General features: G+C 37.9%; 1 protein-coding gene across 3 annotated transcripts in view; it reads left to right on the plus strand.

Moving 5' to 3' along the window:
- The first annotated feature begins 2579 nt into the window (after positions 1 to 2579).
- LOC103473783 (nipped-B-like protein B) overlaps positions 2580 to 13918 on the plus strand; it is a 35242-nt gene continuing 23903 nt past the window's right edge. Inside the window, exons 1-10 of one of the 3 annotated variants that reach the window (XM_008424272.3) lie at positions 2580 to 2708; positions 3915 to 4064; positions 5264 to 5429; positions 5691 to 5791; positions 6984 to 7077; positions 7162 to 7304; positions 9391 to 9521; positions 9610 to 9667; positions 9778 to 10278; positions 11567 to 13552. In XM_008424272.3, coding sequence (XP_008422494.2) covers positions 4001 to 4064; positions 5264 to 5429; positions 5691 to 5791; positions 6984 to 7077; positions 7162 to 7304; positions 9391 to 9521; positions 9610 to 9667; positions 9778 to 10278; positions 11567 to 13552 — 3244 coding nt within the window. In that variant the 5' untranslated portion in view covers positions 2580 to 2708; positions 3915 to 4000. Of the gene's footprint in view, positions 2709 to 2729; positions 2986 to 3914; positions 4065 to 5263; positions 5430 to 5690; positions 5792 to 6983; positions 7078 to 7161; positions 7305 to 9390; positions 9522 to 9609; positions 9668 to 9777; positions 10279 to 11566; positions 13553 to 13918 lie in introns of those variants that run through there. The other 2 variants (XM_008424273.3, XM_008424274.3) reach the window with 2 other exon arrangements.

The raw sequence follows: 13918 nt of genomic DNA on the forward strand, positions 1-13918 counted from the left end.
AGTAGCTTATGATTATTTGGTCAGAGACTATGAAAAAGAATTTTCTTTTTCTCACTAGAGAAGAGATGCATTGTGGTCTTAGGGTGGGAAACACTGCTGAAGTGCTGCTCTGTGTATGCATTATTTGCATAGCAGGAGCAGTTTACTTTTAAATTCACATAGACATATTTTGGCTCATTTAAATTAGAAAAAAGTGAAACAAAAGCCAAATAAGACAGTATCAATGTTTTCTCCAACTCAGGAAATAATGATTAACTGCTGAACAGATATCTGTGTTAATAAGGATAAATAAATCCAGGGTGGTTAAATACAGGTTAGGTAATGAAGTGACATTTAGAAGTTTCTTTTGGAATTTTCACATTTATTACAAACCCAGATTATGGCGCAAGTTGCATGTGCTAAATGTATGTATGCGAAAAATTAAAAGTCAAGTTCTTGGATGTATAGGAATGTGATTTCAAGTGTGAGGAGTGCAGACTGAAAGGCGATGTTTTGTGTTTTAGCAGATTGTTAGAAAATGACCAGTCTGAAATGTGAAGCCGCATGTAAATAATCTTGCAAAAAAATATATATATATTGGAGGCATAAATTTCTCCAAAAATAAGGAAAGAACTTTATGAAATGTGAAGCACAGTGGAGGAAACATAATTTCTGGGCCAAATTTAATCAATGGAACAAGTACTTATCAAAAAAAGTGTTACAAAGTGCTTCACATTTTGGACATTTGTAACAACTCATCCTTGGAGGATGAGCTGTGGTTTAAGTACATGGTGAAAATGTAACTATTTTGGCAGAAATAGAGAGCACACCAATTGCCAAAAAAGTAAAAAAAAAAAACTGCCTAAAATGTAAAACATGGAGAAGGATACATTGGGATTTTGGCTTTGGCTTTGAAAAAACATGAAAATTAGATAAATATGAACAGCGTCTATTTAATAATAATGAAGCATGGTGTATCGTGCATCAGAGTTTGGACACCTCAGCAAACATTTAAATAATCTGGGGAAAAGCAGACAGAAAATTCCAAATAAAAATGGACCTTCTTAAATGTAAAGACATGGAGAAGGGGGCAGCAGTTGTTGAGCTCCTATAAATGTTTAAAGTGTTTAAGTGAATTTCTGGGTACATCGGATATAAATTGAATCTAAACTCTTAACCAACAGTGGTTTACAGTCTTTCCTTGCCAGTTAATTCTCAACACTTGTGTTTTATGTTTAGATTATGCACAAGCCATTGATCTGCTGTGCTGCACAGATAGTTTTTCTCCATAAACCAGAGGATGTCAGAATCCAGAGAGAGATTAACAATCAAGAGTAAAGAATAAAACGCTAAGAGCTGATTTTCACCACTAGAGGGAGCTCATCGCCTTTTTAAATTGAGAAAATCACAACGTCCTAGAATTAAAGTCTCGGATTAATGGCTGGATCTAACTTAAGAAATTCATTATTACCTTCAACCACGTAATTAGAAAACAATTAATTTAATTATTTTTTTCCTCCTGGCATATGTAATTTTTGTGTTAGAGAGCTGACTACCAGATTCTCTGTCAGTCATTTTTCAACCAGGGAGAAATGACTGGTTTCTCCCTGGTTTCTCAGACTTATTATTCATGTCTGACAAGTCTGATATCCTTTGGATTTGATAAAATGCCTGTCTCACAAATGTAATACTAGTCTCATCACATGTGCTTGAAAGAAATTATAATTTTATCAGTGCAACATTCTGAAAAAACCGCGATGAAACAATACTAATACTAATTCCTGGCATTTTCTTTACCTTACTTTACTTGTGATAATTTTCTAAACACAAGGATAGAATAACACTGTCTGAAAGATACTTTGGAAATTTACTGAATAACTCCCAATTGTCTATTGATTTTCTATATTTTTTCCTCCTCAGAATGGCCTAATTAAAGTCCAGACTTAAAACCAATGGAAAATCTTGAAAACTATACAGGCAGTTGCCCTAGAATAAAATCCCAATAAATATATTGAAGTTTGTAACGTGACAAAATGTGAAACGTTTCATGGGGTGTGCAAATCTTAGCATGACATTAAATCATTTAAATATTGGTTCTCAAGCTTTTCAGTTTTCAGAGCTCAAAATAAAAAATGTCAGTAGCCCATAATCCCAAGTCTTGGCTAAGCAAAGTATTTTTACAGAGCTGGTTTTGCAATGGTATAAACAATTTGTGTCATCTACAAATACACTGACCCGTATGTTGCTTTCATATAATATTATTATTATCTCAAAAGGATCTCAAGACCCGCATAAACTTGGATGTTTTAAAGCTAAGTAAAATCTAAAAAAAAAAAAAAAAAGTCAGCCTATTTCAAAACCATTGCAAGGTGACAACCTGACGGACAGAAACTGGGACCCGACACGAAACGCAAATAACTAATGACTCTGACTTTTACTCTGCTTAGATCACACAGGAAGCCCAGGTAAACTGTCAGTCAGATATCCGCGTGTCCTCTCTCATCAGATAAATAAATAGTGAGAAGGGTATAAAAAAATAAATGATAATAAAAAATAAAAAAATCCCAGCCTTGGTGGTTGTTCCAGTGTCGTTGTGCAGCTATTACACGGAGCTGTTTGAACAGTAGGACGGAGAGGGAGCTAGAGACTCCTCTCCAGCTCCAGCTGCCATCCTACTCCTGCTGCTCCTCCTCCACCAGAACCACTTCTCTTTCTCATCACATCCAGAGGTAAATAAGCTACATCCGAGAGCAACATCCTATTTTCAGACGGATTGTTTACCCTCCTGTGTGTTTTGCGCGGTGCCAGACCCAGCAGACAGCCGCGAGGGGGTGGGAGCATTACAGAATTGGCCAAAGGGGGGTATAATTCTGATTTGTGATGGGGTCTTTGCTGCTTTGTACCCCTGCCTGCCTCCTTGGCGTCGGGTCGGGGTTACGCTTCCTTTAGGCAAGTCCGAGGTCCACTTTGGGAGCTAGAGATGCGTCAAGGAAGGCCGTAGTAATCGTGAGTTACACATTGTAACCGGTGTAGGACAAAATAGCGAAGAATAGTAATGAAACCGCGGCTAAGCGGCTTTGATGCGCACTCGATGAGCTATTCCTAGCCAGCTAGCATACATTAGCTACATCTCCAGTTGTTGCTAGCCGGCTAACAGCCAGTTGATTTCGCTTACTTTCTCAAACCTCTCCTCGGTTTTCTTCTCTTTGTAACATGTGTTTTAAATGGCACAATTATAATAGCAGAGTAATTATACATTAACACTTGATTTAAAAATAAGCTAATGTCGCTGTTGTGGTTTCGGCCAGTCAGGGGAATCTTGACACGACAACAAAAGAAGAAAATGAGATATAACTAGCTAACAGGTTAAAGGTTTTTCACAGTCGCTTTTGGTTACAGTTTGAGGGGGGTTCAGCTCCTAAAATGTAAGTAGGAACTCGGAAAAGTCAGCGTTTTTAGGTTGGAGGTTTGGGGACGCACACTCGGAGAATTATGCAAACTTTTTTTGGTCACTAATTGGATCATTATCCGCGTCTCCTCGCAGGGAAGATTCACTTCTCTTCAGGGTTTATCAACAAATGCATGGTAGATTTAGGGCAAGTAAAAATGACAGTGGCCGGAGGCGTGTCATTGTGGATGCAAAGAGACTCAGGGAACAATGTGCTTATATTTAAATAAACCTTCAATCAATACCTGTCTAGGCTTGCTGTAGGGCCTGTATAATCTGTTTGCCTAAGTGAGGCATTTATAGTGACATTATAGTTTGATAATCATCACCCAATTTTTTATATGTGTAAAGTATTTAACCACATCCTATCATTACTAGTATTAATATTATTATTAATAGACATCAAAGGAACAGTGTTGCATTTTATGGCTTCTGAGTGACCCTTGTAGAGTATGAACTTTCAATTACCACCTTTCTGTCTTTGCAGCTCTTTTGGAGATGTGACGATTAGGAAGAGATTGGTGACACTGAGCTGCCTGTGCATTGACACGACCTCTTGACCTCATCTTCAGCATGAATGGTGATATGCCTCATGTTCCCATCACTACTCTTGCTGGAATTGCTAGCCTAACCGACTGTAAGTGCAACATTGTTCCTTGTAAACGGTTCACACACATGCTAACCACAGATGTTTAGGATGAGACAACAATAAGAATTAGCTGGAAATGATGTTAGATCTGAAATGTACAGGAAGCTAAATACTAACTGAAGACCACTGCTGCCTGTGATTTTAGTGCAGAAAGTTTGGTGTAGATAAGTAGAAGCAGGCTGAGGGACTCTAGACCAAATTAGAAAATGCTTCTTTATATATGCAGATGTTTATTTGTATCTACTCTTAATAAACCTGTCAGAGGTCTATCACCCAACATCCAGTCTTTTTTTTAACAAAACCACAAAAGACATCTGCTGGTGAAACTGTCCTAATATTTTATGTCAAGCGAGATGTAGTCAAAATATTTTTTGTTAATGTTTCTACTTCCAGATAAAGATTGAAAATTGAAGAAGGTCTGACTTAAAAAACACAGACTTCCAAAACTGGTCTGAGCCTGCTGTCAATAACTCACACTTGCTGCAAAAGTTTGGTCACTTTATTAAAAAAAACAACAACTGACTTACATGACAAAGCCAAAAAAAACAAAACACCAACCTACATTGACAACATAATATTTAATTCACTTGGTTTTTGTTAAGTTTTAACTATTAAGTTAAATACAGTAATTTTTCAGTCTCAAATTGACCTATAAATTACTTAATCGTCTACGGTAACAATGGTCTATAGCAGTCCTGTAACAATAACTAATTTTGCTGGACGATAAATTGTCCCAAAAGTTATTGCTATAAACGACAACATTGTTGTTTTGAGACATTTTTCAAGTAGCATAATAATAATGGCATATGAATGCAAGAACACACTGTCAACAATCAATAAGCCTTGAATTCTAATCAACTTTTAACACTAGAACTGGAAGACATTTTAAATGTCCGAAATAAATAAACGAAACAGTAGAAACAACAAATGGAAAACAAAGAAATAAAACGATAAATCATGCAAATGGAAATTATGGATCATGTTTAAATTTATCATGTGATTAACTGATTTATTGCTTGTTGCAGAAGCCCTGCAATTTAAAGAACATTTAAGAAAGTCACCAAGAATTCACCGAAAGCCACATTTGTCAATGACGGCTAATGTACTCAGCACAAAGTGGAGATCATTTCAGTTTTTGTGCTTTGCTTGTTGATTTCTCTCTACATTTTCGTACATTTATCCTGCAGTATTGAACCAGCTGCCTTTGCCTTCCCCTCTTCCGGCCACCACTGCTAAGAGCCTGCTCTACAATGGAAGGATCTCCGACGAGGTCAGCAGCCTCTTGGTGTGTCAAGACGAGAATCTGGTGACTCAGCTGGCACACAGCCTTAACCAGGTCTCCACAGAACACATGTAAGGACCTTTTTAAGATGCATGAAAGCATTAAAGCAGATTTTTTTTAAACGTTGCCAAGCCTTCCTGGCTATGAGTTAGTTCTTTTTGGGGGGTGGGGGGGATTAATTAACAATTGTCAGCATTTTCATCAAGCTGTGTCTCATTAAAGACACAGCTTTATCAGACTGACCAACTCAGGTGTATCATAATCAGAAATTGTGAGGTCTGAGGAAACGTCACTGCCTTTAAATGACACATCTTCTTTGGTTTGTTTTTCAGAGAGCTGAAGGACAACCTGGGAAACGATGAACCTGAGGGTGATATGCCAATACTTCTTCAAACGCTGCTTACCAGAAACCCCAGGATCTTCAGGGACAAAAGTATGCCAGCTCATTGTAAGGTGTTCATTGTAAAAGAGGGACACTAAGAATAGAAAAATATTGCTTTACACAAGTAGGTTTTTTTTCCCCACACTAGCTCACACAAAGTGCTCCTCATTAAAAATTTTGGATGGACTAATCAACACATAGGAGCCATTTCTGGGCAGCAATAGGAGAGGAAACTATAACTAGATCAAAGTTCACAGGTTTTCAGTGTTCTTAAAATAAACTCAATTTAAATTCATTCTCTGATGCAGAGTGGGGTTAGCTAGCATTATAAAGAAGTAAAATGAATCAGGTGTTAAGTGCAGGATTAATGTGTAAGCACGTTTACTAAAAGTGCATCTCTATGTCAGAAAGGGGAATAATTCACTGGATGTAGTTTGGTAACATATTGTGGAGATAAGGCTAGCGTGTGGCATTGAAAATATTAATAAACATCTGTTAATTGGTTTTGTTCGAAAGTGTATATAAAACAAAAACAGAGAGCAAAACCTCACACATGTGCACATTTATACAGCGCTCTTTCACCAAAAAGCAGTTTTCTAACACTGAGCTTTGGAAACTTTCTGTGTGTGGTGGCACAGTTAGAAAGCCTTGTTTGCCCCACCTCCAGTTGTTCTGAAGTTTCAGACAAGTATTTGCTTGTAGCCACGTATTGACTTATGGAAATCAGCACCGATCTGTCTGACTTCAATGGCAATGTTCTCATGTCTTTCCCATTTTGGGCACTACCTCTAACCTTCACTAGCAAAACTACAGAATATTGATAAAAAGTTCCTAAACAACTAAAAAATGTGAAAATAACAAAATCGCTTCGGTGACATTTATTTTTGGCTAATTGCTAGAGGTTCATCTGTCTTTAAGAATAATTATTTTCTAAAATCTTTCCTCTCTCAAAAAATGCACCAATGTGAGAGCGTGGAAACAACCACATAACAAGGAGGTATATAGAGTTATAGAGAACCTTTCTAGCTAAACAAAATAGCAAATTGACATGCTGTTGCTGGAAGTTGTATTGTAGTAAAAAAAAAAGGAGTATCATCAGACTCATTAATAGTTTCAATATAACTATAGTTTAAAATCAGGTTTCCAGTAAAGCTTCTGAACTGATGGGTTTAGTTTAGCTAAGGAATACAATTTTTTGTCTTTTTTTCCCTCCCCCTAACCACATGTGTTTTTTATGTTTTAGGTGTACTGCAGCAACCATTAATACAGCAGTACAAGATTTCTCAGAACCAAGTTCATGGAAGTCCAGCATCAAATTATCAGCAAAGCCCCTCTGGGTAAAGTTTTGTCACCTTCCTATCAGATGATAAAGAAGCTGAGGCCCCAGTACTTCCATTAAGACTACTCTTCCTCTTTCACAGATGCTTTACATCCCCGCAGTGTGGCTCAGCTACTCAGTTTGTTCCCCAGCAGAACAGCCCCATCCCCAGCCCCTACACCCCCCAGAGTCCTGCAGACTACATTCAGTACAATCCACCCAGTTACTCTCATCAGTCTCAACAAGGTGAGTACAACGTTTTACCAAGAGAAAGGCAACATGTGTCCAACATTGATCAGTTTAACATAGGCCTGCAGTTGTGAGACAATTAAGCTGCAAGTAAAAGCAGGAAGTTCAATCTAGGTGACACATTGCAGAAATATGCTATGCGTCACTTTCTACAATAGTTCTGCTAAAGCACATTGTGTTAGAATTTAAATGCTCTATATGATCTGCAACTTGCTGCTGTGTATCATTGTTTGACCTCTTAGTAATATTAAAGGCTCACATAGAAAGTGTCTGAGAATAAAATAAAATGATTTTTGGTTTCATCAACCCTTGCCGATTAAGAAGCTAAAAATAGTTATCTTTTTCTTATCCGTGAATGCATCATAAAGTTAAAAACACTTTTCAGTGTGGAAGTTGTAACCGAGTGATGGAAGACGCAGCTATATTCAGTCTCAGTGACATATTTAATAATCAAGTCAGAGGAGGCACAGAGACGTACCTTGAAATGATGTGCTACATTTTCCGCAGCACATGAAAACATGTCTGAGAAAGAACAGGACATTTAGCAGATAACAGGATGGCTGAACAGAGTACAACCAAAAGTTCTTTTTATTGTTTCCAGCTTTTGTCTGTAATTGAACATGCTGGATTTGAAAATATCAGCGTTTTGAATATCTCTTGGAAGTACACGCACTGATATGAAAATTTGAGCTGAAACAGACATTCTGGTGTAATGGCCAATAACAGATATTTACAGATACTAGATGCGTAATTGTATATGTTGCTTCCCTATGGACACCTTGAAAAAGACACTGACTTCACCACTGCATCTCTTCTTCAGTAAAGCTTCCCCTAATCACCGTCACATGACCAAACAAATACCATATGACCAGTTTCTCCCTCTTGCCCTCCAAAAACAAATGGCAACAAGATTGAAATAAATATATTGGTTGTTAATGGCCATGTTTCATGTATTGGACTAATATGTTAAAATTGACTAATATTGGCCGACACCAATTTTTTACATTTATAATTAGGGTTATTTATCTTGCATCCCTATCGCAAATATGTGCCTAATACAGTTAAAATGTCAACGGTGTCATGCTTTTTTCTTTGTGTTAACATGATAAAACAGTTTCACAGCAACCGCTCTAATGCAAAGTGCTGACACTCCAACTAGTGATTGCTCACGAGAAGAAAATACATTTTGACTGTTGTTGTTATAATATAGTAAAAAACATGCAATATTCCCAAAAGTTGAATTGGGACCTGCCATTCATTTTATTATAACAAACAGACACATTTAAGTTGCCTTGTTAACATCTGACATTAAACTCCATCTTGAGTGATCATGTTTTAGATACCTTATCAATCAAGATACTGTGCAGATTATCGAGTAACCATGGCAGCTGAACAACAGGACTATAGAGCTGCTTTTTGTTAAATGACTAGTTCACTCATGTACCTGAAAAGCATTATTGTTTTTTGAAAAACATGTTTCAGGGTTGCATTTCTTTCAAAGTTATTAAAATCTTGACCAGCTTAATTCTGTAGACTTAATGATATTGGAGAAGTAGAGGGCTGAAAATATCAGGAGAATGGGCGGTTTAGTGTAGTCCAGAATGCTTCCAGGTTCACGCAACAAATGCAGTTGGAATTTCCCAGATTACATCGAGAAGTTCAAACTGTCCATAGTCCACCCAGGAAGAGATTTAGGTTAGTTGTAGTGGGAACAAAAATTACTTTCTTGCTTGTTTTGAAGAGCAAAATGTATCTGCACTACTTTTACCTGTTGGTCTTATTAAAAAGAAGTGGAAACTTCTGAATGTCTAAGGCTCTTGTGGTTGAAACACAATTTTTAGCAGTTAATCTCATTCTTTTATAAAGCATCAAGTAGAAATCCTCAAAAAACTAACATCAAATGATTACTTGACTAAACTTTGCCTTCATTAAGTGTTGTACACTTTTGAGTGGCAAGTAAATGAACATACACCAACTTGCAATGGCTAATAAACAGTACATAATCCTGCAAGTAGTTAAGGCTTCCCTTTAATTAGGAAAGAAAGAAAATTAACTGCAAATTATATTTTGTTCTCTGTTTTAGTTGTTAGTGGTGCGAGTACAGTTCTTGACAACAAAGTCTCTGAGCGTCTGTCGAGTAATTCGTCTAACCGTAACCCCAAACCCAGTTTGGATGAAGACTACGTAAACGTGCCTCAAAGACTGGGAAATGAGGTAATGCTGGGAATCTGGGTTACTTTGTGCTGGACATAATTAGATTCCTATGGTTAAAACTAATGATAAACATCGTGTGTTTCTGCAGGGAAATTACTCTTCCATAAAAGCTGGCGTATTTTCTCTATCTGAAGAGAGAGCAAAAAGTATGCTTACTTGCTTCTGGCTAACTTCTCTAAAGTTTACTTGAAAACAATTTTTCTATTTTCTAACAAAGGTTAATTATGTGGTGCAACGTTGTGTTTTGTTCCTGCAGAGCCCAGGCCTCCTCTTATCATGCAGTCACCTCCACTTGAGGCAGGCACAGCCCCTGACCTGCTTCTTACCACTGCCGACCGTAAAAAGAAGCAGAGGGAAAGGAACAAAGAAGAAAATGAGAACATGGACAAAAACGTCTTTTATGACATAGTTAGCTCTCCATCTAAGGACTCTGCCAGATTGACCTTAAAACTGTCCCGAGTGAAGATCCCAGACATGGGCCGCTCTGAAGAACTCCTTCCAACCTCACCTATGGACTCAGATCACAACGCGGTTGTTTTAAACAACGATATTCAGTTGTCGGGCTCTCCTCAAGATTTTTCGCACAAGCCAGTGGTTGAAGAGCATCAACAAGTTGCTTTACAGCCAGTCGCAAAGGAGACTGGGGTCATCGGTGGGATTGTGTTTGATGACTCTGAGATAGACGCATTTGCTGAAATTGAAAGGATAGACTCAGCCAACGAGAGAGAGCGATGCTCTAAAGAGGTCCAAGATAAAGGTGAGAATTGTTGTTTTGTGCCTGATGTTGACGTATATCTTTGTTGTACATTTAGTCTGGTTCCAAGCACAAAGTTCTATATATTTTATTGGAGTATATTATATGTCTGACCAAAACAAAAAGTGCATACCTAAAATAAAATAAATAAAGTTGGACATACAAGGCACACTTGAAATAGAATCAGTTGCCTCCAGAAGCTACATGTCTGGCTTTTTTTTCCCACTTAAGTGTTATCAGTGTAAAATGGTGCTACCGTCAATTCCCAAGTGGTTTTTCTTTTCCACAACCTGAACTCCGTCATTTTGTCATTATTAATGTCTTGTCCAGTCAAAGGTGTGTGTGTGGGGGGGGGGGTTCTCTGTCTGTTTTAGAGAAAGTTTTCTTAGAAGTGGTGTTTTGTTGGTAGATTCAGCAAACGCTTTGACTGGTGGTTTCTAAATAACTGAAAAAAGGAGATAGTCCACTTCACCTATTCTAATGCAAAACTGCCATTAAGGTTTTATGTTTTAAGTTTGATGCATTAACTGTGAAAGTTTTAACACGGTGTTCATGTTTTGAGTGGCTGTTGTTTCCCATGATCCTGCCTCTTGCTGCTTTCCAAAGCAGTTCTTTCTTCTAATTCAGCAGTGAACAAATACAGGTTTACCCCCAGTTTTTTTGGAGCTAGTCAACACAATAAACTCATTTTCATAAGCGCTAACATCACTTTAGTACTGGAACTGGTTTAATGGAAAAGGCACAGTGGTGACTAGTTACATCTTAGTGTCAATACAGAGTTCTGTGAAGGTCTCTAAGGTTTTTTTTTTTTTTTAGAGAAAACTAGTAAACAAGCAATATCACATCATGGAGACCAGGGAACCAAGTGAGGTCAGCGATAAAGTTGTGGACAAGTCTAGACCATGGTTATGTTATAGATATAACTAAAATTCTAAGCAACTTTCCTGTAGTAGATATGAAAACAAGTCTTTTTTGCTTTGAATAGTTATGTTGCTTTTGTGACTAAGCAAGTTTTTTTTTTAGACTGACCAAATACAAAAATGAATTTTGGGGCTATAAAGGTTGCTGACTCCTGGTCTAGTCCAAGTCCAGATCTATAGCCAACTATAAGTCTTTGCAAGTATTTAAAAATGTCAAAATATGCCGTGTGTCCAGTCTGACTGAGCTGAAATTATTTTAAAATTGGAAAAATATGCCATAAAGTTTGTGATTGTAACATGCCAACATCTGAGAAAGTTTAAGGAGTATGAATGCTTTAGCATGGCTGCATAATTTTCTTTTTTCTTTTCAGACAAGCCACTAAAAAAACGAAAACAAGACACGTACCCTCAGGAACCCGGAGTTGAGACAAGTGAAGGCCCATCTTTACATGGGGGCAGCAACATCAGCGGACTGACACCCAAGAAGTCGAGTGCTGCGAGTAATGGTGCCAGTCGACCTGCCTTGATGGTCAGTATTGATCTGAAGCAAGCTGGGAGAGTAATAGGACAGCCTGTAGTTGTCTTGGAACAGCAACCGCTGTGTGAAGATCACTTACGTCGCCTTAAGACAAGTGCGGATACTGAAAACAGACCTGGGATCATCAAAAAGCTTCCCGATACCTCCCAGATGCATATCTCTGATGGATATACAGAAAGCAATAAACAAAAACAGGACAACCAGCTTGAATCAAAGCGCAATCATGACGGCAAACTTGATTGTGACAAGGGGCACTCAGAGGACAGACACGTGGAGATGACGAGGCTGAAGGAGGACAGGCATTCAGACTTTCGACACAAAGAGGAAAAGAACAACAGCAGTCATCGATCCCAAGTCAGCAGACCTGAAACGCTCAAATCCACAAGCAAAGTGGATCGCAACTCAAAACATGAAGAACAGAAAGGCAGGAATAAAGACAAGGATAAAGAAAGGGACAGACAGAGAGACAAAGATGGAGACAAAGAAAAACTCAGAGATAAAGAAATATCCAGAGAACGAGACAAAGACAAAGTCAGAGACAGAAACAGAGAAAGAGACAAATCCATAGATGTGGCCAGAGAAGAAGACAAATACCAGGACAAAGTTAAAAGCAAACTTAGGGATAGAGACAAATTTAGAGATGGAGAAGAACCAATTGAAAGAGAAAAATTCAGAGAAGAAGAAAAATCTAGAGAAAGAGCCAAAGATGAAGACAAAGACCTGGAGAAACTCAAACAGAAATTTAGAGACAGAGACAAAGATGGAGAAAAAGTCAGAGAAAGAGACAAATCTATAGACCCTGATAAAGATGAAGACCAAGATGTGGAGAGAGTTAAAGACAAAGTTAGAGATAAAGACAAAATCAGAGACAAAGAAAAAAAACGAGAAAGAGACAAACTTAGAGAACGAGACAAAGATGAAGGCAAAGACCAAGAGAGGGTCAAAGACAATCATAGAGAAAATGTCAGGGGAAGAGACAAATCCATAGATGTGGTCAAAGATGGAGACAAAGATGTTGATAGAATAAAAGACAAGGTTAAAGACAAAATCAGAGACAGAGAAAAACCTGGAGGAAAAGAAAAATCCAGAGATATAGACAAAGATCGGGAGAAAGACAGAGACAGGAATAGAAATAGAGACAAATATGAAAACTTTGAGGTGGGCAAAGAACAAAACAAAGATGGCAAGAGAGACAGAGAAAGAGACAAAGGTAAAGACAGAGACAGAAACAGAGATAGAGACAGAGAGAGAGACCGAGAAAAGAACAAGAAGCACAAGACGCCGCCTGAAGGAGATGGCAACAGAATTTCATTTGAGGAGCAAATTAAAGCCGAGAGCTCTAAACTGAAGCAAGATGAAGGCAGAAAATCAGCTGAGCTTAACGATCGGCAGAGAACGTCATCTTCTGGCCTCCAGACCACCTCAAACAAGGACCAACGGGCAAGTGGGGACAGTAACATGAACCAAGCTGCAAACAAACGGCAGGCCTCTGAGATGAAAATGAGTGAGTTCCCGCCGTTCCTGCTGGGGGGCAATTCTGGAAGTCTCAAGAATTTTGTGATTCCTAAATTGAAGCGAGACGGAAAAGAGGGAACAGATAAAGATCTCCGAATCAAAGGCAAACTAATAGATGGCTGGAGTGAACCTTTGGTGCGGTTAGAGAGAGTTTCACTGGTGAAGAACCTGAACAAAAAAACTAAGCCGGTTATTGTGGTTAAGAGACTAAGCATCGAAGATGTAAAGAGGATCATTAAGGAAACCAAGAATGCACACAGCTCCAGATCCAGACACTGGGCCTCTTTTGACAAATCAGACAGAGGTAGGAGCCATATTTAATTGTTCTTCTATGGAACCTCTACGTTGATGAATGTGCAGACAGTTTCATCAGAGTAACCTTTAATATGACTGGACTTATTCAGTTCCATGATAAGAAATAATATTTAGTAAAATTTTTCAATGATTTTTGGCATTTCTGCTGTTTACCACAACCTTATACACTAAAACACTAATATAGTGTAAAAAGTACTATAAAATGAAACTTGAAATAATAAAAAAAAGCTTTTCCTTTTTTTGCTTTTTAGTCACACCTTTTAAGATCATCAGTTATAAAAAAAATAACTAAGTGAATGATAACCATTTTCTTTGCAAAATTTAGTTTCCAAATGATGATTTTATATGTGGAAAA

Source organism: Poecilia reticulata, chromosome 12 (assembly GCF_904066995.2).
Source record: "Poecilia reticulata chromosome 12, P_reticulata-male-v2, whole genome shotgun sequence".
Taxonomy (NCBI): Eukaryota; Metazoa; Chordata; class Actinopteri; order Cyprinodontiformes; family Poeciliidae; genus Poecilia; species Poecilia reticulata.